The sequence below is a fragment of the Psittacula echo genome (genome assembly GCF_963264785.1).
Source record: "Psittacula echo genome assembly, chromosome: 4".
NCBI classification, from domain to species: Eukaryota; Metazoa; Chordata; class Aves; order Psittaciformes; family Psittacidae; genus Psittacula; species Psittacula echo.
The window spans coordinates 65,147,180-65,174,765 of record NC_137738.1 but is presented as its reverse complement, the minus strand read 5'-3'; the positions used below and the strand labels follow the sequence as shown (position 1 = coordinate 65,174,765).

The 27,586-nt window shown below is 38.9% G+C and overlaps 1 protein-coding gene across 5 annotated transcripts in view; it reads right to left on the bottom strand.

Annotated features, from left to right (window-relative positions):
* Positions 1–371: 371 nt before the first annotated feature.
* Positions 372–27,586, bottom strand: part of PNISR (PNN interacting serine and arginine rich protein) — a 31,997-nt gene continuing 4,782 nt past the window's right edge. For 2 of the 5 annotated variants that reach the window (XM_080616942.1, XM_080616944.1), the window contains exons 2-12: positions 19,929–20,047; positions 18,515–18,700; positions 12,820–13,043; positions 10,896–11,082; positions 10,420–10,610; positions 9,689–9,826; positions 8,591–8,690; positions 7,827–7,880; positions 6,389–6,559; positions 2,644–3,739; positions 372–2,398 (exon numbers count right to left, since the gene is read on the bottom strand). In XM_080616942.1, coding sequence (XP_080473068.1) covers positions 2,368–2,398; positions 2,644–3,739; positions 6,389–6,559; positions 7,827–7,880; positions 8,591–8,690; positions 9,689–9,826; positions 10,420–10,610; positions 10,896–11,082; positions 12,820–13,043; positions 18,515–18,700; positions 19,929–20,016 — 2,466 coding nt within the window. In that variant the 5' untranslated portion in view covers positions 20,017–20,047 and the 3' untranslated portion in view covers positions 372–2,367. Of the gene's footprint in view, positions 2,399–2,643; positions 3,740–6,388; positions 6,560–7,826; positions 8,069–8,590; positions 8,691–9,688; positions 9,827–10,419; positions 10,611–10,895; positions 11,083–12,819; positions 13,044–18,514; positions 18,701–19,928; positions 20,048–26,148; positions 26,240–27,586 lie in introns of those variants that run through there. The other 3 variants (XM_080616943.1, XM_080616945.1, XR_013956734.1) reach the window with 3 other exon arrangements.

Here is a 27,586-nt window from a genome sequence, read left to right as displayed (position 1 = left end):
GAGGTGCCTCCAACTGTCATGCTGCTGCTTGCCATTCAAACTTGTATGCCTTGCTCTCCTGCAGTGCACCAAAATGGTTTTTGCAGTGTTTATTTCAAAAAGTAAAAGAACAGAGCAGCAGCCCAATTCAGATTTTTCCAAAATGATACATTCCCATTGTGTAATATTTGCATGTTTGAATTCAAGAACATTTTACATGTGTGGAATTAAAAGACTAGAGGTCATGTTAGCTTTACCACTGAAAAACAGTCAGAAGGGAGTTACTAATCCACAAAGAATTCTAATGTAGGTGAAGCTGACATAGCACTGATGTATTTTTAATTACTGGTGTGCTGAGTATGCTGTTTAGTAAGATTTCTGAAACAGTTAAATACAGAGATCGTATGCTCTTTTTATTGGCATACACTCACTACCCATATAAGTGCATTTGTGTCAAAAAATAATTCTCATATTTACAGGAAGTGACAGAATTCCAGTTGTTGGCAGAGTATATAAAGCTTTGCATACACAATCTTTTTTATTATTAGACAGAGAATATAAAATCTGAACTGAAAATTAAATTCAATGCATCATGGAAACTGTATTCCTCAATAGTTTTTCTTAAACTTAATTCCTGCCCTCAAGAGACATCCTTCCGAGACACCTGTTATGCTACCTACTTCTCCTAAAACTCTCCCTTTTACCAAGAGCAAATCATGTACTGCAATTGGATTAATGTATCTTATTTATATCCACACCAATGCAATTAAAAGTCGTGTGCTGCAAATGGTGCCTTATTTTGCTAACAGGTATGAGTGCATACACTATGTAAAAGGACTTAATTGGGTGGGGGAGGTATGTTATTTATAACCAATTAACTTATTATTTATCTGTAACAGTGTTTTGATAAACATGCATCATGTATTCGCCAGCCATTAGCTTGCTTAATAAACATGTATTTAAAATGTGATTCTTTGCACTGAAGCAGTTTACTTCTAACTTATGAAGAAATTACACTGGCAAAAATGCTGCATAACTGAGTTCTAGTTTTAGTTAAATGGATTAAACTGTTTGTGAAGACATGCTCTGCAAGTTGCCCATACTACTAGGTTTTTTTCTCAGAAGATACAGCCATCAAAGAGATCTTACTTTGATGTTAAGCCTGTTGTCTTTTTCACAGTTGGTATCATAACCAGACCTTCTAGGCACAGATCCCCAGTCTTTTCCTGCATTAATGTTCCTTGTTAACAGTCACTGGCCTAGAGTTAGGTAGTGTGGCTTTTTTTGTTAATTAGTATTATTTCACACTCCTGTTACTAACAGCAGCAGTTAATTTCCTGAAGAAGGAGGCAAAATCAGTGACCTTTTTCACTTCATGGTGATGTTAAAATGAAAAATTTAGTTACATTGCTGTCTCATGACTGTGATTTACAGGAATCACAATTCTCGTTCGTAACACTAACAAAAATAAGCAGCTTTAATGTTTACTACACATTTAATGCCATGTGCCAAAATGTAAAGTTAACCTACTGTCAGTTTTCTACTGTGTACTGAGTGCCATTTACAAATATATTCCGTAAAAACATCTAAAATAGAGTCTTGTTCCTGTAATATCCCTGGACATCCAGAAAGTCCTCTCTGAAAACTGGGTGAGGAATATAGTTCCAGAGCTTAACAATGTCACATAAGATCAGTTAGTTGCACACATTCCTATAGTGGGGTTCAGTCTGTTTCAGTATAGCTTGTATTACAGTGACCCATATTTTACACACACAGCATATATTACTTGCTAGTCCAAATAAAAAGGTTATAAAAAAATCTCTTACACAAACCTAAAGAAAAAATAAGATGTCTTTGCTTTGTTCTTCCACCCCCCAATAGATTAATTTCATCGTGTCCATGGATTACATATTCTGACAAGTGGTTTACGTTAAAATCTTTTTCAAGTACTTTAAAAACTGTTATACCAAAAAAGCTGCCTTTTTCTTTGCTTATTTTTTTCCTTAAAAAAAACCTGTACCTTCTACAATTTAACACAAAATTCAGGTGCAAGAATTTTAAACAAAAAAAATGAACTAAAGAGCTTTATTGACATCACAGTACATTCAATAGTAATTTTAAGAACATTACAGCTGAAAGAGAATGGCCTGGTTTATATTCTTAATAAGCACTACCGTTCTTGGGGAAAAAAAAAAAAAAAAAAAAAGTAATGCAAAGAAATCCTATTAGGTATTTAATTCTGAGCAGCATTTGGAAAAAATACACCTATTTACAGATAAAAAAAGGATTCTGGTTTCACCTACATAGCCACAATGTGCCTCTATAATGAGACAAGCCTTTATAACTCATGGAATTTTTAAACATCATAGCACTGGTGCCATAAATTCCTCAGCGTTTACGACGAAGAGGAGTCGTTGATCTGAAAAATAGAAGGAAAAGGGGGGAAGAGTTAATTGGAAAAAATAAAAGACCCCCAAACCCACACACACTTTAGGCTTTAGTTATTAACAGTTTTAAAAGATTTTTCCAAAGTTACTTTTGCCTAAGACAAAAAAATTAACAAATACCATACTTTATTAAAAAAGTTCATATGCCGTACACATGAAGACGAATATCAAAAAATAAAAGTAAAAAGTCAGACAAAATACTTAAAAAGTATACTACCTTGATCGTGACTTAGACTTGTGTTTGCGGCTTGCCTTCTTACCAGACCTTTGAGATCTCTCCATGGAGCATGACCGAATATGCTTCGATTTCTTAGCCTTCTTTTCTTTGCTGCTTCCTGGCGATTCAGAACTACTCCTCGCACTAGATTCGGAACCTGACCGTTTTTTGCTATCTTTGGTAGTAATTCTTTTGCATTCTTGCCTGGAATCCTGTCTTATTATTTTCACACATATGGAATCACCACGAGTGAAAGTTCTTTCACTATCCCTTTTTCTCTTTAATCTACTGTCGTCATGATTGCCAGCCTTACTTTCTTTTTCCTCTTTTTTGGACCTGTCTTTCCTTTTTTCCTGATCTTTCTCCCTTTCTCTGTTCTTTTTTCTGTCTTTATCTACAGCTCCACCCTGCTCCTTCTTCCTTTCTTGGTCTTTACCCTCACTTTTATGTTTGTGCCTATTTCCAGGAGGGCTTCTACGCTGGTCTTCAGCTTTACGCCTATCCCTGCTTCTGCTGCGGCTTGCACGATTGGCTCGCCTATCTCTGGAGCGGCTACTACGTCTATCCCAGCTTCTCTCTCTTGAAGGACTCCGATTTCTTCGCCTCTCCCCTCTTTCAGCACTGTGATTTCTACTAGATCTTCTCCTTTCCCTTACTTTCTCCCTGCTCCTACTTCTCTCTCTCCTGTTTCTGTGAGTGTAACTCCTGCTTCTGCTGCGCCTAACTTTATGTGAAGGTGTCCTACTGCGACTGTGCCTCTTCTTCCTTTTAGGAGAGGAAGAACGTGAAGAGCTGCGACTACTACCTGAGCTAGTGCTATAGGATGAACTAGATACACTGCTGCTGCTGCTACTGCTTCTGCTATTGCTGCTACTGCTACCACTGCTAGAGCTTCCTGACCCGCTCCTTCCTGTCCTCTCTTTACCCTCTTTTTTAAGCTCTGTATCAGGTGCAATTGCATTTGGAGATCTTTTCTTTTCATGAACCATATCTGCTTCAATTTCTTTTGCCTCCTGTGATGCTGAGTTACTATTTTGTTCTTTGTTGATAAATTCATTCATCTCTTTTGAAACTTTTTCACTTTGTAGCTTTTCTTCTGGGAAAAAAAAAAAGTATGCAAAAGAAAAAAGCAATTAATTTGGAGTGAAATGACAATAATTTCCATACCATTACTTTTAAACCAGATTTCCAAGCATCTTTCATAATACTTATAATAAATACACTGTCTGCCATCATGCCAACTACCCACCAAAAGACTTGTTTTCTTTTTTTATAACTCTAGAAGAGCTGCAGTCCTGGTTTAGAAAAAGTGCACAACCCACTTTTAGAAGTCCTTGATCTTACTTCATGTTTCAGTGGCTGAAGACAAAGTTCTCTTAACAAATATCCTGGAGCACCAGACCTCTCAAACTCATCTACACAAACATAATTTCTTCCTCCTGCAACTCTCTAATTCTTTCCCTCTCCTTCCTACAACACTCCTCTAGCAGTACCTACACTTCCTGCCTTTCTTCCAGCCCCACTTATTTGGGTTCAAGTAATCACTGGCTGGTCTGAAGAAGCTGCATTTTCCATTAGAGCGCACAGGCAGGCTCTCAACCTCAGAACAGTGGCTGTACCTGCATGTTCTGTAGGACCACAAAAAGCCTTAGAGGAGTACCTTGTGCTGTAATGACACGTTTGTTTTTTTGAAAGAAAACACTGGGTTTACAGCATAAGATAACTTAGATTAGTCCTAAATGCTAGCAAGTACCAGCAATTCAAATTTTTCCTTGTTTTTATCTGTTTTATAGCCAATGAATTCTAAGGAAGGGAACAACAGTATAAAAAGAGAGATTTCTAGATAACTCTTTGCTTAAGATTTAGCTCAAAAGTTAAGACCACAGTATTTAATGCAAATAGATTGTGAAAATCTTACAAAACAAAAAATTAGTCAGTTTGGATTATATGTAAGCTTGGTAGTCAGCAACACATGGTAAGAAGGCAACAGAAGAATTACAAATACATTTCTTGAAAGTAATGTAACAAATATCAGGCCAAGATCTTCACAGAGCAAAGTGAAGAAACTCAGACCCTCAGAGCATTTTCCAGAGATTTCCAACTTTAAAAAAAGTTTTACTGATTTCTAATCAACCTAGGATCCCTTGCATCATTGGCCAGGGTTTATCTCCTCTTCCCATGTTAAACTGAACCCAAGAAAAAAATAACTGACATACATTTTTAGCCAAAAAAACCCCAAGCACAGCCTTTTGATGTGGGCTATCACACTGATGTGGGCTGAATTAACTTACGGAATAAAAATGCATCTGTAAACCCAGTGATCTTAGTGGCAACTGAGAGTCAAATCTAACCCACAAAAAAAATTCCACCTGCTCCCCGAGTTATTAGGTGATAAAGGCAGAAGCCAGACTATGTTAGAAGATGCTGTGTTGTATTGTATAGTAGAAATATGCTGCCTTTCCTAAACACCACTACTGTGAGACCCTGAATTTAGTATTCTTTGGTATTCTGGATGTATAGAGTCAGCTTCTTTACTCCAGAGTTATATTTCTGTAAATAGCCCCATGGAGATGTCCCCAAACTGACATGCGGCTTCCTGCACTAGGAATACAGCAGTCATAGGCCACTACTCAGTCACTCTCCATAAAAAGCTATTCTATTATGCATACATCTTAAAATACTCAGAGAGACAGGAATATAAAGGAACCCCAAAGTTTAGCTAGTTCAGACTTCCAATAAGAGATCCATGTCTTATTTCTAGGCCTTTAAAATAAAAAAGGAAGTCATCCATCTTGAAATAAGAAAAAAGTACGCTATTGTAACAGCACTTAATTTCTTCTGCAGCTTATGAACTTAGCTCATGACTTCTGCCCACTGTATTTGTACGTTGATCTACGCTGCTCTTCAGCAGTGCAAGGTGACTGTGATTCCCTTCTGACCTACGTTATTGGTACAAAAGAACAAACCTTACCCTTGCATGGAGAAGAAGAATTAAATTAGAGATTTAGTTTTGTTTTGTATTGTAAAATCAAGACTGCCACCTTACCAGAGGCTAAGTGTGAACTGACTGGGTTCAGTTATCTTTCCCCAGTATTAGGTATAAAACCCCAGTTACGAAGAGCCAACAGGTGGAAACAAACCTCTGCTACAACTGAGAACAGCGAGTTTGAAGAAGCTGCAGTCTACCACTGTATGTTCTGAATGGAGCACTGCTCAACATTATGTAACAGAAAAGCATGTTTTTCAGATGAGGCAAAATATGCTTTATATACTTAAAAGTATAACTTTAAGGAATCGAGTTTATACAAACTGCAGTCTGGTGTAGAAAGGTGAAATTTACAGTCCAGTCACAACTGAGATACTAATAATTTTTTAAAAATACATTATACACACACATGGATTTTTATAAAGCAACACTAGTATTTACATAGTACAATATCTATAGCATATAGATATGCACCATGCCTTAACTCTTAAGTAGAATATTTTATTGAAAACACTACATGGATGTTTTTTCTTCTTATAAATAAAAGCAGCAAACCCCATTTTGATCAAGTAGCTCAAACCATCTTTTTTGTGAAAACTTTTTAAAGAACATTATTTCTAAATTTGTTTTGATATCTTTTGGCTTAAAATGTATTTTCTCTAAGTAGTAAACCCCATATACAGCAGTACATATAGCGTATGTGTATGTAAGTAACAGTGTATGTAAGCAGTATATGTAAGAAGACATTATATGATTTACCTTCTAGCTGTTTTTCTAGTAGTAGTTGCTGTTCTCTCTCTTTTCTCCAAAATGCTTCCTGTTTTTGCCTGATTCTGTGTCGCAATTCCTCATCATCAGTATCAGATGATTCAGAGCCTCTGTCACTCCTCTCATCTTCACTGTCTCCTGATCCATAACCACCCAGTCCACCTGCGTGCATAAAGTCCAGTCTATCACGAGGAAAGATTAAGCTTTGTTCCTAATATTTCTGTGGGGCAAAGAGGAGAGTAACATTGCCCTTCCTTCACTTCCTCTTCTCTGATGAAGTCACTTTATTCTGGTAAGCGCCAATGGTGTTTGACTGGTGTGATCAAGGCCCCCATATCTGCATTGATGCTCACTGTCTGGTTCTACTTCTTCTGGAATGTCTATTTTCAGCAGGCAACCACTGTGATCATGGTACTTTTTCCATTGCATGGAAGAGCAAAAAAGCTCTCTGTGGAGATCGTAACAGTGCCTGCCTCTGTATCAGCAACCGGACAGAAAATGCCTGCGACCTTTCCCAGAAGACACCTCTGAAATTACTTCAGCCGCCTCCGTAGTCCAAGGCTACAGAAATTCTGAATGCCATTTCAATTTTCCTATATTGATTTAGAAAACACTGCACTTTGACAGGTATGGAGATGGAACAGAAATGGACTTTCTTCTCCCCTAGAGATATTAATGATTACTGGACTGATAAGAAAGATAAAGTCAATTTAAACTGACATGTTTTACTTTCTTTCAGGCTGAGGTTCTTATGATCTTTATTGACTTAGTTTTAAAACATGTGAATAACTGTGATAACATTTAACCTAATTAATCAGAATTCCAAGTTACAAACACATAACTGATCACTGACACTGATAGTCTTAGATGATAAAAAGCATACTGGGAAAGATCTTTTGCCATTGTTTCTCAAGCTGGGATTTCAATCTCTTTTTCCTGTATTGTTTCTGGTAATATATGATATGGGAGCCTCTGTGCTTATGTAGCTTTTAGGTAGAATAATAATACCAAAGATAAATAATATTTTTATTTCTAGACTTTCATATTAATCTATCAGCTTTCCCTTCCTGCTTGGTTGGATCAAAATAGGAAAGAAATACAAACAGTATTCCTCTCTCTGAAGACTGCAGTATGCCTTTGAAACAATCATACTTTGAAAAGTAAATTTATCTGAAGTTTTTATGTATTTTCAAAATTTGGGCAAGATTCTCACACACTAACTCACACTGACTAGTCCTTTACTCCAAAAACCATCCCACTTATATCATTAGGATCACCTGTGGAACAAACAAAAGTGCTGATAAAGTTATCAGAAAGTGACCCATACTTCTGGGCAATGAAAATCAAGTTTCAAAATGCAATTCTAGAAACGCAAGGCAAGAGTGAAACTCCCCCTTTAAGCCCTCTCAAAAATAAGGAACATACTTACCGAGTCCAGTGAGGGAAGCCAGTGCACTGGACTGTGCCAGCTGTTTTGCAGGAGCTTTGTATCACATCAACAACAGGAACAACATGTTAACACAAATAGCCACGATTTCATAGTCATGAGTCTATGGTATTGTTAAATCTACTACTATTGCTGTTCTTTGGAGGGAGAGAAGAAACATTAAAAATGCATCATCCATTTAAAACCACTTCTAGATTTTCTGACCACGAAGATTTGGAATTTAACTGCAAATTAACAGTGAACAGAAAAAAAGACACAAATATACTCATAAATCACTTTCCAAGTTACAGCATCTGCACATCATTTTCAAGTTTCAGTAGTTACATGTTTAGATTACTCAGTTATGTTAAAGAAATCTGTTATGCAAGTACAATGTGTTAATACTGAAAGGAAATTAATTACTAATTGAGGACTCAACGCTTGTCTCTTTTCACTTCTGAACAGCTAAGAACTTGAGATAAAGATGACAGCATTAAGAAACAGCTACAACTCAAGAGCCATTGACACACAGGTACCATTTTATCTAAAATGAATTGTATGAAAGAAATGGAGTAACTGAAGTAACTCACAATACACTGCACAGGATGACAGTACATGATTACTGCATTTGAACTCTACCAAGTTGGATGCATTATACTAAAATTGTTCTTGGGGAATAACTATGGAGGTTAAATGTTCTAGAGACATGCAAATATAGAATATTCACTGAAGAAACTAACAAAAAAACCCAAAAAGAGCTGGCATACCTTTAGTTGCTTTACGGTGAACATCTTTGGCCACGTAATAAATTTCTTCATTTGTGACATCTAGGAGAATCTCTGTCAGCAGCATTTTCGTCAGCATCATCTGAAGTAAATGGTATTTACAATTAAAGGCCAAAACACCTTGAATAAATACTATGTTCAAATTATATCCATAGAGCTTTCCTTCTTTTGATGGCTGTTAAAATACTCTCCTACATGTGTAATTTTATGACTCCTCAGAACACATGATTTAAAAACATAGTTCTGAAACTGTTTAAATTTGATCTGACTTCAAAAATTTTAGAACAGTTTGTATTTTGACTGTGAACTGTATCCATGTGTATTATACACCGCTGATTCCTAATGTCAAGAATGATACAATGAATATGTAAATCAGAAATGTACTTGGACTGATCCCATTTATCTTTCAAAAAAGAATAAAGAGCACATTTATGTCTGGTATGCTGTCTCACTGACCCAAATCCTGCAAGAATCATCAGAGGTAACTTATATAGGATTTTATTATGACATATTTCCTACAAAAATTGAAAATGTTGGTAGCTAGTTCTCCAAGCTGCTCAGTCTGGCCACATGCTTTGCAAAAATACAGGGCTTTCAATTAACAAGGTTTCAGTTGTACAATTAGCATGCAACTTTGATTTAAAAATACGAAGTTTCTAAGTTCCTGGTGACATAGCAAAATTGTTGCTCATCTAGGACTTTCTTGCAAGAATACATTTCTAAAACTCCCTTTCACAAGAATTGAGGTTTAAGCATAGATTTCAGACACGTCCACTTAATCATCAGAAGTTTTCAGAAATTAGACAAATTAAGCAAAACCACAGAATTAATAATGATCAGTGCGTAAAGACCACAGTCATTACATTATTTCACTGTTGTGCTAAATATAAATTATGTAACCTACGTCCTTGTATATATGAGAAAGACAGCAATATAGAGACATGCAAATATAACCCCGCTTTACAGTACGTGTGCTATACCTCTATTGACAGCATCAGGCAGAGAAAAAGTGTTTTACTTTGCTATGCCTGGAAAACAGGAGCAAACAGAAACACTCAGTGAGAACTACATTATTAATACCATTTGATACTCCTTTTCCTCTTCTGTCATTTCTGGTTCGCTTTGCTCCTCTTGAGGAGCTGGGGATGGACTCCTGCTGGTTTTCCCAGTGCTCACAGCTTCTGTGTTTTCAGCATCTTCATCTTCCTCATCACTGTCCTACAAGAACAGCATAGTATATTTCAGGGAAAACTTAGATGCCAAGCTCATTTGTGTCTACTGACAATAGTCGATTTACTTTGTACTGAAGTCCGTATTACAGTTATCGTAAAACTCTACTTCTCCCCTCCTAATAAACACGCAACTCCCTCTATACCCACAGGAGATAACAAAATACATAGTTGTCAGTTCACTGCCAGAGAGGTACTTAGAATTGCAAACAACTGAGATAACTGATAAAGTGCACGGAACATAAGGTTTCCTAAATGGGCTCAGTTTAGCAAATACAGGTATCTGAGTTTGTTCAGCTGCTTCCAAGACCACGCATGTTCCCAAAATATAGAAAAGAAAAAAGCCCAATTTCATCCCTGCTTCTTTGCTACACAGATCAAATAATACACTTTTACCTTTCATTCAGACATTAGCAACTCCAAAACACCAAGTAATTATCTACATAGCAGCAGCTTAACCTTAGTTTTAAGCAACAGAATCAAAGACAACCAGGAATACACAGTCTCTCTTTTGAGGTGGCCAGGAAGTTGATACCTTTCAGGAAATACAAACCTGAGCAAAAAGCAAACACTTCTACTTACAAATTTACTTTTCTGAGGTAACCGTGGGCCATCCCCTTCTCCAGCCTCCTCACTTTCCTTTTTCTCTTTTTTAGACAACTGTGAACGTTGCTGCTCCATCCTCTCTTTTTCCAACTTTTTCTGTTTTTCTCGTTCCATCTTTTCCAGGCCCTCACGAATCCAGGCAGGCAGAGTTCTACGCTTCACAGCATCTGTATAAACAAGGTTTACAGTTCTGTAAGATGAACAAACCCTTCCCCCCAAAAGAAGAAAAAAACCCAAACAAAACAAGCAAACCCAAAGATATAAACCCTTCACCCCAATCCAAAAATTCCACACATCTGACTGTGGGAAGAGATAAAAAAAAAAGCATTTACGATAGCTTTGCCTTTCCCTTCTTTTGTACTTTATATACGCATATATGTAAAAAAAAAAAAAAAAAAAAAAAAAGTCTTCAAATTTTTATGTTTTTTTATTAAGGAGTGGTTAACATGTACCAATCTGTGGAGGCTCCTGCTTCACAGGCATCGTGATAGGTGAACGCTGTCGGTCTCTGAATGAGGGTCTTTCCCTTCGATTTTGAGGAGGTGCAGAAGGTGCTGGTGGACCTGGTGGCCCTGGTGGTCCTGGCTGCCAATAAGGTGGATGAAAGCCACCTTGAGGTGGACCAAAAGCAGCCCCATGCTGAAAGAGTAATGCAGTTTATTTTTCTTCACATGGTAACACTAAATATAGCATGTGTGCAAGTCCATGCAAGTAGAAATCCACGATTTCTAGGCTACTGAGAGCTCTCAATCTCTTTCCGTGGTCCTCAAGAAACAAGTTTTCCTTAAATATTTAATGAGTCAACTTAGATTTAAGCAGGGATCCTAACAAAGCTGAAAGGGCTTCAACCAGTCTCCTTTCATATTGTGCTAAACATTAAGCCCAACAAGCACCACCTATCTTCAGCAGTTCCTTACCAGCTTAACATCGGAGCATGCAGTTAAATGAAGAGTATACAGAATTAAAAAGTCTAGCTATGGGAGCAGTCTTTCCTTGTAACTACAACATGAGGACAAAAATGGAAAGTTCAAGCTTTTATTACAAAAGTGTTTTGCACTGTGCACTTTCCAGAAATCTTTTATGGCTGCTACTAATATGGCTGATTAAAATATTAACTGCATCAATATACAGGTTTAGTAGAGACCCTCGGTACTGAGGAAGCTGTATACAACACAAAAATCACAAGTCTTGAAGCAAAGATGGGGGGATGGGAGTGCTTTAGTATTTTCTGCCCAGAAATGCCTAATTAAACTATTTAAGAGGAGAGTGTTTAGGAAGAGAGTTACAACATCAAATCTGGTTTTATTTAAAATATTTATATATACTATAAATATTTATATATACTATATAAAAATATATATTAAAAATATTCATAAATACTGTGTATTTAAGTCACTAGTGCTAAAACCACTCTTCCACTACAATTTCAGCTCAAGCATCCTTCTGTTATTCAATGCAAAACAAGTTTTCTGTAGAATTTAGAAAAATTAATTTTAAGAGTTGATCCCATAATAGTAAACAAAGGAAATTATAATAAATCGGTGTATTTGAAAATTACTGGTTCACTTCCTACCAATATTGCTGAAAAGCAGAATTTAATAATAGAGTAAAGTAGGCCAGAAGATAAACACTCATTTCTACCCATCTTCACTTGGGTTTATTTATGAACAGGAGGTAGGTGTTTTAACAGGTACAGCTGGTCATTTATATCAAAGTTTTGGAAGAAAAATACTGAAAACAGGGAGAAGATCAAAAAACTACATTTAAAGATTTGTGCAATGCCCCCTGCTATTATGAGTGCTAAAACCACCTACAGATTTATTATGCTACGCAATTTATATGCCAGAATGAAGAAAAAAAAGTGTATGTGGATTTTTTAGAAATACCATTGTTTATTCAAAGAATCACAGTAGATAGGTATGGAGAAGCTCAATGGATCATCCAGTCTATCTCCCTGCAAATACAGGACTGTTCCCTAGGGTACGTTATCTAGTGGTTTTAAGTACATATTTCTGAGATCTTTTTTTTTTCCTCTTCCTCCTCTGTTTTTTTTACTGTGGTTTTTTTGTTTTTTTTTTTACCACAAAGCTACATAATGTTAATTTCTATACTGGAACATGATGATTTGTTTTAATATTGCAGACAACAGCAATTTCTCATTACTAGTATAGGAAAAAAAAAAAACCCTTTTGCCTCAGAACAGAACTAAAGTCTCTTCTGCAAAGTATTTGGTAAAAATGTATCTTAGCAGATAACAGATTCTGCAGATGTTTGTAGAACTGAAGAATGAAAGTCGCCGCTAGATGATATTAGAGGAACACATCCACGGAAGAGACTCAGCGCGCCTACAATATTAAAGCAACAAATATGTTTCACCTGATAGTCAAACTGGTTCACTGGCCCCATTGCAAAGTTATCAGGAGGTCCCCCAAAGTTGTGATTGTTCTGGTTAAACATATGCCTGTTGTCGGGAGCAAATTCCCCACTGTCCTGACTGTTGCTGTCTTCGGACGGAGGAACAATTTCCATTTGACCTGGGGTTGGAGTCATCCACTGCTGATCTGGAGGTGGGTGAGGGGGCTGGTGAGGCATTCCCCATTCTGTTTAGGATTTAGAATATAATTCAATACCAAGTTAGTACAATTTATGAGTCACCAATCACTCAATGTTTTTGTACTTCTCAGAAAGTTCCTCAAAGCAACACAGATGATGATGTTATGAAGAATCATTAATCTACAGACTGTACTATGCTGTCTCAACAATTCCTTCAACTATCTGAAGGAAATAAAAATAGCTGTAGCTGAACTAACACCCAGGGGCTGGGGGCAGAACTGGATGTACACAGATACACCGTACATTTGTTTTTATAAATTTCCAGTGATACTGAGTCCATAGCACTTATAAATTGTATAAACTGTATAAGTGACCCTACTTCTCTGCTTCAACTTTATAAGTAATGAGCTATTTTATTCCTTCACATAACAGGCTTAGAAGACCTATTAAGGAAAGCTAATGGTTTTCTGAGCAGCACAGCCACTGAAACGTGCTTTCCAAAGTCTTGTGTCTTGATAATGGGTGATTCCCAGGATTCTCCAATATCTAGCAGAGGTCCTAGCATAAGCTACAGTCATAAGCCCTCAAACATAAGTTACAGCTGGCTAACAGAGCGAAAAGTGCTTAAGGAATGAATTAACAGGTCATGTGGCCATAACCTTTGTCTTCCTAGGAAATAAGCCTAAATACTCCTAAAGTATTCTAAAGGACAAAATCCTTTATCCTTTAAATACAGCTTACAAGAATTATTGTTCATAAATGTGTTAACATTTGACACTATTTAAATGCTCAATTTACCTCAAGTCAACTGACTTGAAAGCTTGCAAGTTGCATACAAGAGGTGCTCTTTTCACTTGTGCCATTTTGCTTTTTTTATTAATAGCATGTAAAGGACTTTCAGATCCAAAAAGAAACTTGGAAGGATATGGAGAAAGATTAAGCTTTGTAGAAACAGAGTAAATATGCAAAGGGAACTCTGGGTAGCAGTGCATGCTACGATTAAGTTTGTCTGCTTTTATACATTAAGAATAACATTGGCTAAATTAAAGGAAGCTAGGTCATATCTTCATCAGCATGGTCTTTTATCAGCATCCCAAAAAACTGGGAAAACAGCATACCCTTTGAATGATATACCCAATCATAACAAAATGCATTGGCACATTGTTTCCTGTTAACAAAAGGTGTTACATTCTTCTCACTCCTAGATCTAGGCTGTATTCCTGTTCTGCACTTTCTGTGTGAGTTTGGGCACCAAGCATTTATAATTATCAGTAAAAATGTCTTCCTCACTTTTACCATTCTGTGACTGTTTGCAAAAGATACCATGTAAGATATTACTTTCTTTCACCTTAGAGATGGCAAAGCATAGGATGAATATGCTTTATGTGAGCATACTCACACCACAGGATCATATGAAAAACAAAGTTGTCCAATAATGACACAGTATTTCTGTGAAAACCTCTACTTACTTATACAGAAATACTGCTAGAATACACTCTGTGTACTGCCACATAGTAAAGTTCAAATTCTTACATATGGCTACAATAACTTAGAGCCCACAGCAGGCAGGTGAAACTTATGCAAAACCTGATGGCTACCTCCCTTTTGTAAAGCGTATCTAAGAACTGCCAAGAACATTGTCAGCGTACTTCTATGAAGCACTGCAATAAAGCAAATGTGAATAGTCACAGTGAAAACTGGAGATGTTACTCTTTCAATCATTAACAGAACCAAACATGAAGTGCAGTTTTCACCAAGATGGCGGAAAGCATGCATACAGGCTTACTAACCACCTTGCTCATGCATTTCCAATTGCATTATAGAATGGTGAGGTGACAAACCTTTCAGAAAACAACTTCAGAAAAATTTCAGCAGAAAATACCCAATCTCTACCCTATGCTTATTGCCAGTGTTACTTTATGAAGTTTTAAAAAGAAAATGAATTTTTGGCCAAAACTAAAGTTTTGAGGAAGTTATAAAGAACTGAAATAATTAACAGAAATGTTCAATCAACTTGAACTTACAGTAACTGAAAAGTTCTGCAGATGACAATCACATACATAAGCAAAAAATGGCAAATACTAAGTATATGTTAGGGATAGGCTGGAGAGTATGGAACTCTGTCTGGGGACAGGTGAGCAGTCGACAGAGAGTTTGTGGGTCAGGGTTAAAGGGAGAGCAATGATGGGGGACATTACTGTGGGGATCTGTTACAGACCGCCTGATCAGGAGGAATCTGTGGATGAAGTGCTCTAGAGGCAGATAGGAACAGCCTCACGCTTGCAGGCCATTGTTCTCATGGAGGTCTTCAACCACCCTGACATCTGTTGGAGTGAAGGTACAGCCCAGCACAAGCAAACCAGAAGGTTTCTCGATTGTGTGGAAGACAACTTCCTTCTGCAAGTAATAGAGGAGCTGACAAGGAGAGGTGCCGTGCTTGACCTCGTGCTCACCAACAGGGAAGGGCTCGTTGGAAATGTGATGCTCCAGGGCAGCCTTGGATGAAGTGACCATGAGATGGTCGAGTTCGAGATCCTCAGGACAGTGAGAAGAGTGTGCAGCAAGCTCACTGCCCTGGACTTCAAGAGAGCAGACCTTGGCCTCTTCAGGAACCTGCTTAGTAAAGTTCCATAGGATATACCCCTAGAGGGCAGGGGGGCCCAAGACGCTTGGTTGTTATTCAAGGATCATCTGCTACAAGCTCAGGAGTGTTGCACCCCAACTAGAAGGAAGTGCAGCAGGAGGGCCAGGAGACCTCCTTGGATGGATAAGGAGCTGCTGAGGAAAATTCAAAGGAAAAAAGAGGCTTATAGAAGGTGGAAGCAGGGACAGGCAGCCTGGGAAGAATACAGGGATGTTGTCCGGGAAGCTAGGGACCAGGTGAGGAAAGCTAAGGCCCAGTTAGAATTAAACTTGGCTAGGAATGTTAAGGATAACAGGAAGGGATTCTGTAGGTATGCAGCGAATAAAAGACAGACTAGGGACAATGCGGGCCCCCTCCGGAAGCTATCAGGAGAACTGGCTACCCTGGACTTGGAGAAGGCTGAGGTTCTTAATGACTTCTTTGCCTCGGTCTTCACTGGCAAAAGCTCTGACCGCACCACCCAAGTCTTGGAAGGCGGATGCAGGGACTGTAAGAATGAAGACCCTAGGCCCATTGTAGGAGAGGGTCTGGTTTGAGAGCATCTTAAAAACCTGAACATACACAAGTCCATGGGACCTGACGAAATCCATCCACGGGTCCTGAAGGAGCTGGCGAATGAAGCTGCTAAGCCACTGTCCATCATATTTGAAAAATCATGGCAGTCAGGTGAAGTTCCCAATGACCGGAAAAAGGGAAATATAACCCCCATTTACAAGAAGGGGAAAATGGATGACCCGGGGAATTACAGACCAGTCAGTCTCACCTCTGTGCCTGGCAAAATCTTGGAGCAGATTCTCCTGAAAGGCATGCTAAGGCACATGAAAAACAAGGAGGTGTTTGGTGACAGCCAGCATGGCTTCACTAAGGGGAAATCCTGCCTGACCAATTTGGTGGCCTTCTATGATGGGGCTACGGAACTGATGGACAGGGGCAGAGCAGTTGACATCATCTACCTGGACTTGTGCAAAGCATTCGACACTGTCCCACACGACATCCTTGTCTCTAAATTGGAGAGACATCAATTTGATGGGTGGACCACTCGGTGGATAAAGAACTGGCTGGATGGCCGCATGCAAAGAGTTGTGGTCAATGGCTCGATGTTCGGCTGGAGACCAGTAACAAGTGGTGTCCCTCAGGGATCGGTGTTGGGACCGGTCTTGTTCAACATCTTTGTCGGTGACATGGACAGTGGGATTGAGTGCGCCCTCAGCAAGTTTGCCGATGACACCAAGCTGTGTGGTTCGGTTGATACGCTGGAGGGGAGGGATGCCATCCAGAGGGACCTCGACACGCTTGTGAGGTGGGCTGATGCCAACCTTATGAAGTTTAACCATGCCAAGTGCAAGGTCCTCCACCTGGGTTGGAGCAATCCCAGGCACAGCTACAGGTTGGGCAGAGAAGAGATTCAGAGCAGCCCTGCAGAGAAGGACTTGGGGGTGTTGGTCCATGAGAAAATGAACATGAGCCGGCTTCAGTGTGCGCTCGCAGCCCAGAAAGCCAACCGTATCCTGGGCTGCATCAAGAGGAGTGTGACCAGCAGGTCGAAGGAGGTGATCCTGCCCCTCTACTCTGCTCTCGTGAGACCTCACTTGGAGTATTGTGTGCAGTTCTGGTGTCCTCAGCATAAAAAGGACATGGAACTGTTGGAACAAGTCCAGAGGAGGGCCACGAGGATGATCAAGGGACTGGAGCACCTCCTGTATGAAGACAGGCTGAGAAAGTTGGGGCTGTTCAGCCTGGAGAAGAGAAGGCTGCGTGGAGACCTCATAGCAGCCTTCCAGTATCTGAAGGGGGCCTACAAGGATGCTGGGGATGGACTATTCATCAGGGACTGTAGTGATAGGACAAGGGGTAACAGGTTCAAACTTAAACAGGGGAAGTTTAGATTGGATATAAGGAAGAAATTCTTTACTGTTAGGGTGGTGAGGCACTGGAATGGGTTGCCCAGGGAGGTTGTGAATGCTCCATTCCTGGTGGTGTTCAAGGCCAGGTTGGATGAGGCCTTGGGTGGCATGGTTTAGTGGGAGATGTCCCTGCCCACGGCAGGGGGGTTGGAACTAGATGATCTTAAGGTCCTTTCCAACCCTAACTCTTCTGTGATTCTATATGAAACTGAGAATCACAGAAACAACTAGGTCGGAAAAAGCCTTTAAGATCATCAAGTCCAACCATTACCTCATGACTGCCAAGTCCACCACTAAACCATGTCACTAAGGGCCTCATCTACACAGTGTCTGAACACTTCCAGGGACAGTGATTCCACCACTTCCCTGGGAAGCCCATTCTAATGCACGAAAACATATTTTACAGATGAAATTTTCCTCATCTCATTTTTCAGCATTTTAAGACACCCAAAGCCAGCATCTACAAGCTATATTGTGAACTCGTTCTACATGTCGAGATTACACAAGAAGCAGGTATTACGCTATAGGAGAGGGCAACATATGCACTTGAATTCTGAGGCATCCTGTTGCATTCAGCGCTGCTGTTCCTAGTGCAGTGGGATAAGCAAAACACAACATAAGATGTAAGAATAAGAACCCAGGGAAATAAATAGTGAAAATTGCAGTTATCTTTCTACAACATTCAGGGACAGAACAAATCTTTTGCATATGTGTATTATAAACACGATTTATTTTATACAGAGATTATAAAATTGTGTTATCAGACGTTTGTGTCTGTACTGTTACACATTTTGCGGAACACTTGACTGGGTAGTAGCAGCTGTGATACTCAGTTATGATGCTACTGGTAGTTTTGCATCTTGAAACCTGAGGGACAGGGCATATTCACACCCAAAAATGTCTGACAAAATTAAAATTTCATTGTATATTAAAAAAAAATAAAAATGAAGGAATGGTAAGGAAGACAAACCTGGCTGCCACATTCTGTTGAAGTTGGGATCCCCCTGAAAATTATTATGGTTGTTTGGACCAGACTCTATTCCTGAAATATCCTGTCCATTTGGCATCATTCCTTGTTGTTCCACTACACTCTGTTGCCCTGAGGCTTCTCGCTGAGCAATCCATGCTTGAGCTAATGCAGCCCAGTCAATCTGGCCTAAAATAAACAGAGCAAATATAAAAGGTTAGTATTCATGTGTCTGAAGTTTAAATGTTTCTCAATTACATGTATCACTGCTCAAGAGAAATAGTCAACGTTTACCTTCAGCAAGTACCATGAGCACCATTAAAACATACTCACAGTGTGGAGTAAAACAAACTGAAAGCAAATGTCAGTGTACATACTTGCTGAAGTAGCGTTTCTCTGCATATGTTCAAAATGCCGTAAGGCAGATTATTTTAGGTTCACATTAGCGCTGTATGGGTGGTAGCAATACATTTTTTACCTAAGTGATCTAATTTTGATATCAGAAAGAAGTATATATATAGCCTTAATTTCTAAACTCAAGTCTAAGAAAGATGCATAGTTATAAACTACATTTTGCAATGTATAGTCTTTGTATAACCCCCTATTTCAGGAATGCATATTTCTCTCCCCTCTTTCTTTCTTTACTACTATTCCTTCCAGTAAGTAAGTTGCACTCTCAGATGAGGACACTAGTCTGTATTCTGCTCCTTATCAAGTCAGGAAATCTCTCTAGTGAAGTTAGAGAAACTGAAGTGACAGAAAACAATGTAAAACCAGTGTGCCCAATCACTCAAGAGTATTTTGCTCTCTTTTATCTATTCCTATATTTCTCTTGATGCTTTGAATTGCTATCACCTCACTCTCATTTTCAGGTTTATCGCTTTGGTGGGTTTATTTTTTTGGTGGGGGAAAGAAATCCAAACAAGAGATCATGATCATCACTGCTGTAACCTAAAACAAATACCATACTAATCTTCCAGTGAGAGTTTTTCTGTGTATAAACTTGCATTAGTATTTCTGCCACACAAGCACTGAATAAAAAGCAGATTTCCTCAAATAAATGATTCATCTTGGCTATAGAACTGGCAGAAATACAGATTCTGTAACTCAGAGGGATAGATTCTGTAAAAGTACATAAGGTCTAAATGTTAATCAGTATGACTCGTAAAATGTTGATAATTTGTCCAGGATAACTCAGGTTGCTTGTCTGTACTTTGCATATTAAATATTAACTACATCAAAACATTTGGAATTGATGCTTTCTATTTTTCTAGCTCTTCAGAAAAACATTATAAATGTGTTATCTTGGGAGAAGCTACAAAAAAAGCAACTATCAGTCATGCTCTGAACAAAGATTCAAAAATACAATTGACAATAGGAAAAATAAAAGAATCCACAAAGCTTTCCACATACTTACTTGGATCTTGCTGGTGCTGAAATGACTGCATCCACTGCTGTTGGTTCAAAGGCCATTGCTGCCAAGGCTGTCCACCTTGATCCCACATCTTTTAAGTCTTTATATAGTCTATATTTCAACTAAAAATAATAGTTGTATGTTTAAATAGATGCCCATGAAATATCACATAACTGAAACTTACATAACTGCAGATATAGTTAAGCCTTGCAAAGCAAGCTGAAGCAATGCTGGCTTAATATTTTAAGCTGGAGGAAATGGTTCACCCTTTAGGGTAATATCTGCAAATATTATCATCAGATTTCAGAAGCCCAGTATGCTTTCTCTGTATTTTCACAAAGAAATTAATGACAAAATGACGTTCAAGGAGACAGGTTTATAAGACAAGAACTCATCTGACAGTAAATGCAATTTAAAGTCAAAATGTAAAAGACATTAAGTGATACCCTTGCCTGTTTCTTATGGAAAAGATGTGTATTTTTCTATACAAGTGTCATGCAAGTCTGTTAAGCGAGACAAAGGAAAATCACTGAATGGTAAACCACATCATTAATGATTGCACAGGTACAACATGGTGTCCACATGCATTTTACCTGCTGTACTGGCTCACTGTAATTTCTAAATAATACATGCTTTCTGAGGAAGAATTAAAAAAACCCACAAGCCTCTGCTTAGCTGCACATTTACCACATGGCCTCTTAAAATCGTAAGAAACATTTGTTGGCACTGTCCTCTATGTCCTGAGCAGGCAGCAGAAGCTCTAGGACCTGATGGCTCCATAACCTGCTTTAAGTGAAGCTCCAGGACCAGCTTTGCAAGAATCTGACAAGGCAGAGCAGTCTACCAGGTCGGTATGCCTGTAATGGAATGCCAGCTCTTTCCGGTCATTTGCACATTCTGCGTACACCTAACCTGCTACTACACATGGAGGACCAGACAGCGGCCATCTGCACTGCTCCAAACAGCTTTTCTGAAGACAAACCCTGGGCACAGTTTTGAGAACATTCTAGAAGCTGTTCCCAAACACCAGTGGGGACACCTCTGTCGTACCCACTTCTCAACAGGCTTCACTCTCAAAGAACATATCCTCGTACCATCCACCAGCCAATCTTTGATTTCATGCAGTAAAACCATCACCCATGTAGACTATGAAGAGAAACATTCTGTGTTAACAGAAACATTCATTCACAGGAGGAGCACACAAAACCTCATAGTGGCTCACAGCCAAGTGCAATATAGGAAGATGACTACAGCCTGTCAACTTCAGGAGAAAGTAGCTCAGAGCAGCCAGTGCCACTTAGGTGGCCAGCCAGGAATATAACCCCAACTGCTCTTACAGGGCAGGATGCAAGCAGCCCCACAGAGCTGGCTTTCAGCACACAGAAAAACCAACCAGTGGATCCTTCTTGCAAAGGGATCTCATGCTTAGTGCTTACACATTCGTACAAATAATTGCATGGCTGCACAGGAAGAGCATCACACTGCAAAAACGCACAACAAAAAAAGCTGTAGAGAACATCGTGGGGTGTTGGGTCGTGCAGAGGTGAATGCAAGCCTGTCTCTTGCATACTTCTGTCATATTTTTAATCTGAAAAACTGGAGAACACCTTTGTTCTGAAACCACTTATATTCAAGCCAGTACAAAAATTATACACGTATAGCTCAGAAAAATTCAGTTGCAAATGCCTTTTTTTGGGGGGGGGTACAGGACTCGAGGGAGGGAGCTTTAAACAAGGCAAGATCAACTTGAGAACAGCAGGAGCACTGAGCTAAACCTACTTTACTATTTTCACTCTCTTTCCCCACCAAATTAAGTATGGTGGTTGGTTTTCTGTGGTAGGGTTTTTGGTTTGGTTTTGGGTTGTTGTTGGGGTTTTTTTATCATCTTTTTTCTTTTTTACATTTTTATCTGTACCTAGGAAATTAACTTTCTTACACCAATTGAGTGCAAAGCTGGCTAATAATGCACTTAATGCAACATTTAAGCAGGTCCTGACATACATAGCTCTTCAAATACTCCATGTGCATATTTCATACACTAAGTATGAAGTAGTAACCTCATATACTATTTCCACCCTAAATAAGAAAAACATAAGTTTCTTCCTTCCCTCAGTTCATCTTTCCATCCAGAATCTAATTCTTTCAATTGTCAAAATAAACTTGTTAACATCTTAAACCAAACTTGTAACAACTGTGGTTCAAGATAACCACCAGCCTCAAAGCCCTGCACAGCCTCTCCTTTCGTTCCCCACTGTTAAATCACACTAACAATAATAAATTTTCAGTAATTCTGGTAGCATTTTTTTACATAAATACATAACACCTTGGAAAAATTTTGTGAGATTTACTAAAATAAAGTCAGCAAAAAATTTAGAAGATTGTTTCACCAATAATGTAAGAGGCAGGTTTGCATATAATTCAATAAAAAAAATAAAAATGAAACAGTTAAATACCAATTTCTCTCATGGAAGCATAACAATATTAAGGGCACCTCTACAAATTCAACTGAAGTGGAACCTCCTACATACAGCTTTTACTTGATAGGATCAAATGAGGTTTAATTTTATGGGACTGTCTCTGTCCTAAAAATCTTAGATATTTTGGATTTTTTTTTGCATGTTCCATATAACACAATTAGCTTGTAATAAACTTTTGTACCTGACAAAATGCTTATCAGTTGTCTGTTTCTCATGGATTCTGCACTGAAAAGGACATTTAGTATTTGAGCATTTTCTTGTTTATTTGCAGGCCTTGTTCCTAACTGTGGACAAGCTGAAGCACCAGTTTGGAGAGTAAGAAGGTCTAAGGTAACAAATCCCTGCAGATCTCCTGTGCATATCATGTCGCTGAAATAGCAACTATCTTACCATTTTATAAAGTGTTCAAAGAAATTAATTCAACATTTCGGTGATGGAGAGATAAATTATTCTGCAGCTATATCAACAGGCATCTGAAAAGGTGACCAAGAGACACAGAAGACAGGCAGTGATTTTAGGCAGCAACTCTAGGCAGCAGCAACATCCATTCGCCTCCTGGCTTCCCTCTCAGCAACTTATCATGCCCTAGGATGTCGAGGCCAAATTCACACTCCAAAGGGAAGTGGTGCCAAATGACTCCCCATTAGAGAGCAGCACTGACCTAGGACACCTAGTGTTCGTCCAGGCTGCTCCCAAACACGTTTCAGGTATCAGCACATACCTGGGACTCAGACGGCAGTTAAGACGTGTTAATTCCAGCTTAGAAGGTCAGACACTCACCCAGTGCCAGCTGGCTTCAGGGCCAGAATGAAAAACCCTGTCGGGTTTTAGCTGTTAGTGTACCTAGCTGCTTCTTCATCAGTCTGCAACATAATACGGCCTAGAGTTTTCAACTTTCAAGAGATAATCTCACCTTATTATTGCTATTTTGGGGAGAGAAATCAGGTGGGGCAGTTGATTTCTATTTTGATGCACAAGACTATGACAAGACAGCAACAGCTGTGTAAAACCTTAAAGAACTTCAGCTTTTGGTTAATTCAATTTATGCCATCCAGAACAGACTGATTTAAGATCACTGCTATTTGAAGCTGCTAAATTTTGTGAACTGTATTTGAAAGCTTTTAATTCTGTATTGCATTTGTACTCTCACTGTTTTCCTGAAGAAGGGTCGATTTTCTTAGGTTGGCAACTATAAAAAATGCTGGCTTTCAAGTACACAGATTTATTACCAAATTCAGTATAAAAGCTTTCTTTACTCAAGAAATATGTACTACACCAATACTTCAGCAATTGCATCACTTTCTTTATGAAACTGTATGGGCAAAAGCCCTTTTTCAAATATCATGTGAAAAGTGGCCAAAACTATGATTAATTCTTATCTTTATTTCAATTTGATCTTCAGTATGCTATTCTTTGGAAAGAAACAGGAACTAGATAAGAAGGAATATAATGAGCATCTTAAAATGTTTATAAAAGTAACCTTAAGATATATTGGCTAAAAGACCACATGTATTCAAATTCTTTAATACTGAAAACTAAATTATGTATTTTAATACACTCCATTCAGAGACAGTGAACAGAAGAGGTTTGCTGTAGGGCCTCTCCATCTATATGGTGACCTGAAAGAGAGGGACACCATTGCTACTTCCTCCATTTTTCGCTCCCCACTTGGTTTCCTGCACCTTTTCAAAGTTTTCACTCACTGGTATAAAGTAAACATGAAAAAGGTACTTGATGTACAATCTTCTCACTACAGAGAGGCTACAGGCATTCAAAGATAATTTACTGTCTTTACAAAATGTTCTGCTAAGCACTGTTTAATGGTTTCATCTCTTATTAAGTTTCTGAGGCAAACAAACTGGCTTTAGTTACTCCTTTTTACATAAAAGTAATGTAACTTTGTATACTGTTTGGGAAACTTTACTGTGCATATAAAACTCTTAAAGAGAATCTCAATATTGTCCCAGGAGACATCTCTGACAGTTTCCTTTGCTAATGACGCTAATTTAAAGATGTCGAAAATAAAAACAGCCTGAGGCAAGTCTTCTGATAATGAACAAACCAAATCAACACTTTTAAACCTCAGTGCCATAAACTGAAAGGGAAAGGGCACAAACTGTTTCTAAAAGAATTCACAAAACACAGCAAAGAAAATGTAGACTGTTCCCAACAACTTTACATTTACTGCAAGGGATTCACACCCAACCTGGGGAAAGCAGAGACAACACCAAATCCAAAACCAACCAACAGTGCCTCTCCACCAGCCAAACAGGTAACTTAAAGCTTGAAACAGTTGAAACCTCTTGCACTAATGTATGTGGACAAGAAGCAAACATTATTTTCCTGAGACACATGAAGTAGTAACAATGGAGAAGAGTGAACCAAAGTCTTCTCCCACCTAATTAAAATCTGCACTGCCAAAACTAACTTAAGGTGCTGCTACACGAATTATAAATGAGTTTTAATTAAAAAAAAAAATAAAAATCAGCATCACCTGAAAGACGCTTCACCTATCACAGCGGAAGGCTCTTAGGCCCACTAGTAACACAAGGCCAAATACACATCAGAACATCCAAATTGCAGTGAAACAAGTTTTACTTTCCACTGAAGGGGGGGAGGAGAGAGATGAATACTATCTATAATCTACTAAATTCAAACCTCAACAAGATGCTAACAGAGAGGTACAAGAACTGAGAAATCATTAAGACACACTGGTTCTAACATCACCAGTGCTTACAACCAGTTTTGAAAAGCAAACAGGTTCAAAGAATGGATCGATTTTACAGGTACCTATTTGCAAAGGAAAACGCAGATACTACCCCTCTCGTGATGATGGCATAAGGTTTTTTTATTTACCTCTTCTACCCTCCATTTGGACACAGCCTTTATGCTTTCTCTAGCAGACACAAACAAAAGAACACTTATTGGTGCTTAAAGAGACATTTCCTGATGTCAGATCACAGAACAGGAACCTGAATCTATTAAAAATCTGTTTACCAATGAAGAAACAGAAGCCAATTCAGGAGTCTTTTTGTTTTATACAGAAGCACAATCACAGGGGAAAAACACCCCATCGATTCGCATTTAATTTCAGTTACATGTACTTAACAGATCATGAAAAGTTAACAAGAGATCTCAACATTTTGCCAGAGTATTTAAGAGCAGCCATGCTCTGAAATATGTTCTGTTGTACATTTACAAGAAGAAGATTCCCATTCAAAGGGGGGACCTACTGGAACTTTATTCAAAGGCAGGATCTGCTGAAGTTTTATTACAGCAAATTACTGGTACTAAATGTGCCACCTTTGAGAGGACTGCTGGTGAAAGCTCCCCTGTTGACAATAAAAGCTGACAACAGCAGCATAGATAGGACTTACCTTGATCCCCAGCAAACAGCAACCTCTGAGAGCCAACAGCACCCATGAAAATTTAAAGCTGGTGTCAAAATCTCTACTATACTCCACTATTTTACCCAACAAAAAGCTAGCTTAAGACAGAGAAAGAACAGGTATTTTAAAAGACACCTTTGCACTTCTCAATTGCGATGTGCATCTCAGCTATAGATTATACAGTGTTAACCTGTTCTTTTAGGAAAATGCCATCTCCTTCAACATGCTTATCTGTCTGCAAAATAAGTTATTTTCTGATATGGTTGTATGATGTGTCCAGACACACCACATATACTGAAAAGTATTAGAAGCTACTTACCAGTAACCAGAGTTTTGACTGATAGTTCACATGCTCACCTTTAACTCTGGGAGACTTTCTGCAGCACTTTCCATAAAACACAGTTACCTTGAAGTAATCACAGACTTTCACACAGATGAGGATGTCACCCTGTCAAATAGAGCATGGTTTCCTGACAATTTCCCAATGGCACAGTACTTGGTGAAGGAGCTCTTCAGTTATTTGCCCACTGATGTAAAAAATGGGCCTGTTCTTTGGACAAGGCCACCAACAGAATTTGAGCTCTACCAGGCTCACTCAGATTCCTCAGACAACTCTACATTGGCAACTTTGTAGTGTAAGCTCATCAAATCTGCTAGTCAGTTCAACAGCACTGATGCAGACGTAACCACGCTCAGACCTCTCAACAACATGTAGGAACAGTCTTAGGGAGCAAGGCTCAGTCCTGTGAAGTTCAAGAGACAAAGCCCACTTACCATCCTGGAGATGCTATCTTTCTTATACACCTGACATTGGCTGCAGCAGAACTGCAAAATATCAGGAAGTTTCACCTGAAAAGGTAAGCAAGACTTGCCCTTACATAAAATTTAAGAGAGCTAATGGATAATCTCAATTGCTACAACTGATGCAGATAGTCCAAGACAAGAAGCACAGATACTTACAAAGTTAGCTCAGCTCCAGGTGAGCATCAGGAAAATAGCTAACCATGCCTAGTTGGCCAGGTGAGTACACCAGGCACACTGTTTTCTTGCTCCAGCAACCTCCTGTTGTGACATTATGCTTCTCCTCAGTATGAAAGTTACATAGCAGCACACCTTGCACACTGATCCCTTCTGCAGAAGAGATTTGGAGATTCTGAATGGGTTGTCCCAAGAAATTCCTGGAAGTGAAATACCTTGGCAGTGAAATACAAGTAATCTCCAGAAAATGAAATTAAAGAGGATATTTGTTAGAAGGAAGGTTACCTCAACTCCACGAAAGAAGGAGAGAGCCTAGGACTCAAGCTGTCCCTAGGAGGAACACAGCAGGCACCTTCTGCTATGTCACGAGCTGAAGAGATCAAGGTCAGGAACTCCTACATTAGATATCAACATCATTTGACTAGATCTCCAGGACACAATCTGGCAGTCTGGTTTATTCAAGCCTGTAGACAGGTAGACTAATGACATGATTCTGGAGTCTCAGAACCAAAGCAAATAATCAAGTGCTTTCTGGTGCAGAAGAGAGGCTATTGCATCACCTTCCTGATAATGTTACTCATCATCCCTGGACGTCTGGTCCACAAGTGACGCAAGATGGCCTGACAAGTTTTACTTGCAATCTGAGCTCTAACACATAGCTGCAGAAGTTCTTGCGCTGACTAAAGATCTCACCTTGAAGGCCTTCCAAATAGGCACTGCATTTTAGCAAAGTATTCACCATCTAAATAAAGAAAGAAACTGAAACCACAGGCAATCATGCATGCTTTGAGAACACCTACATAGCTAGCCTTTGGAC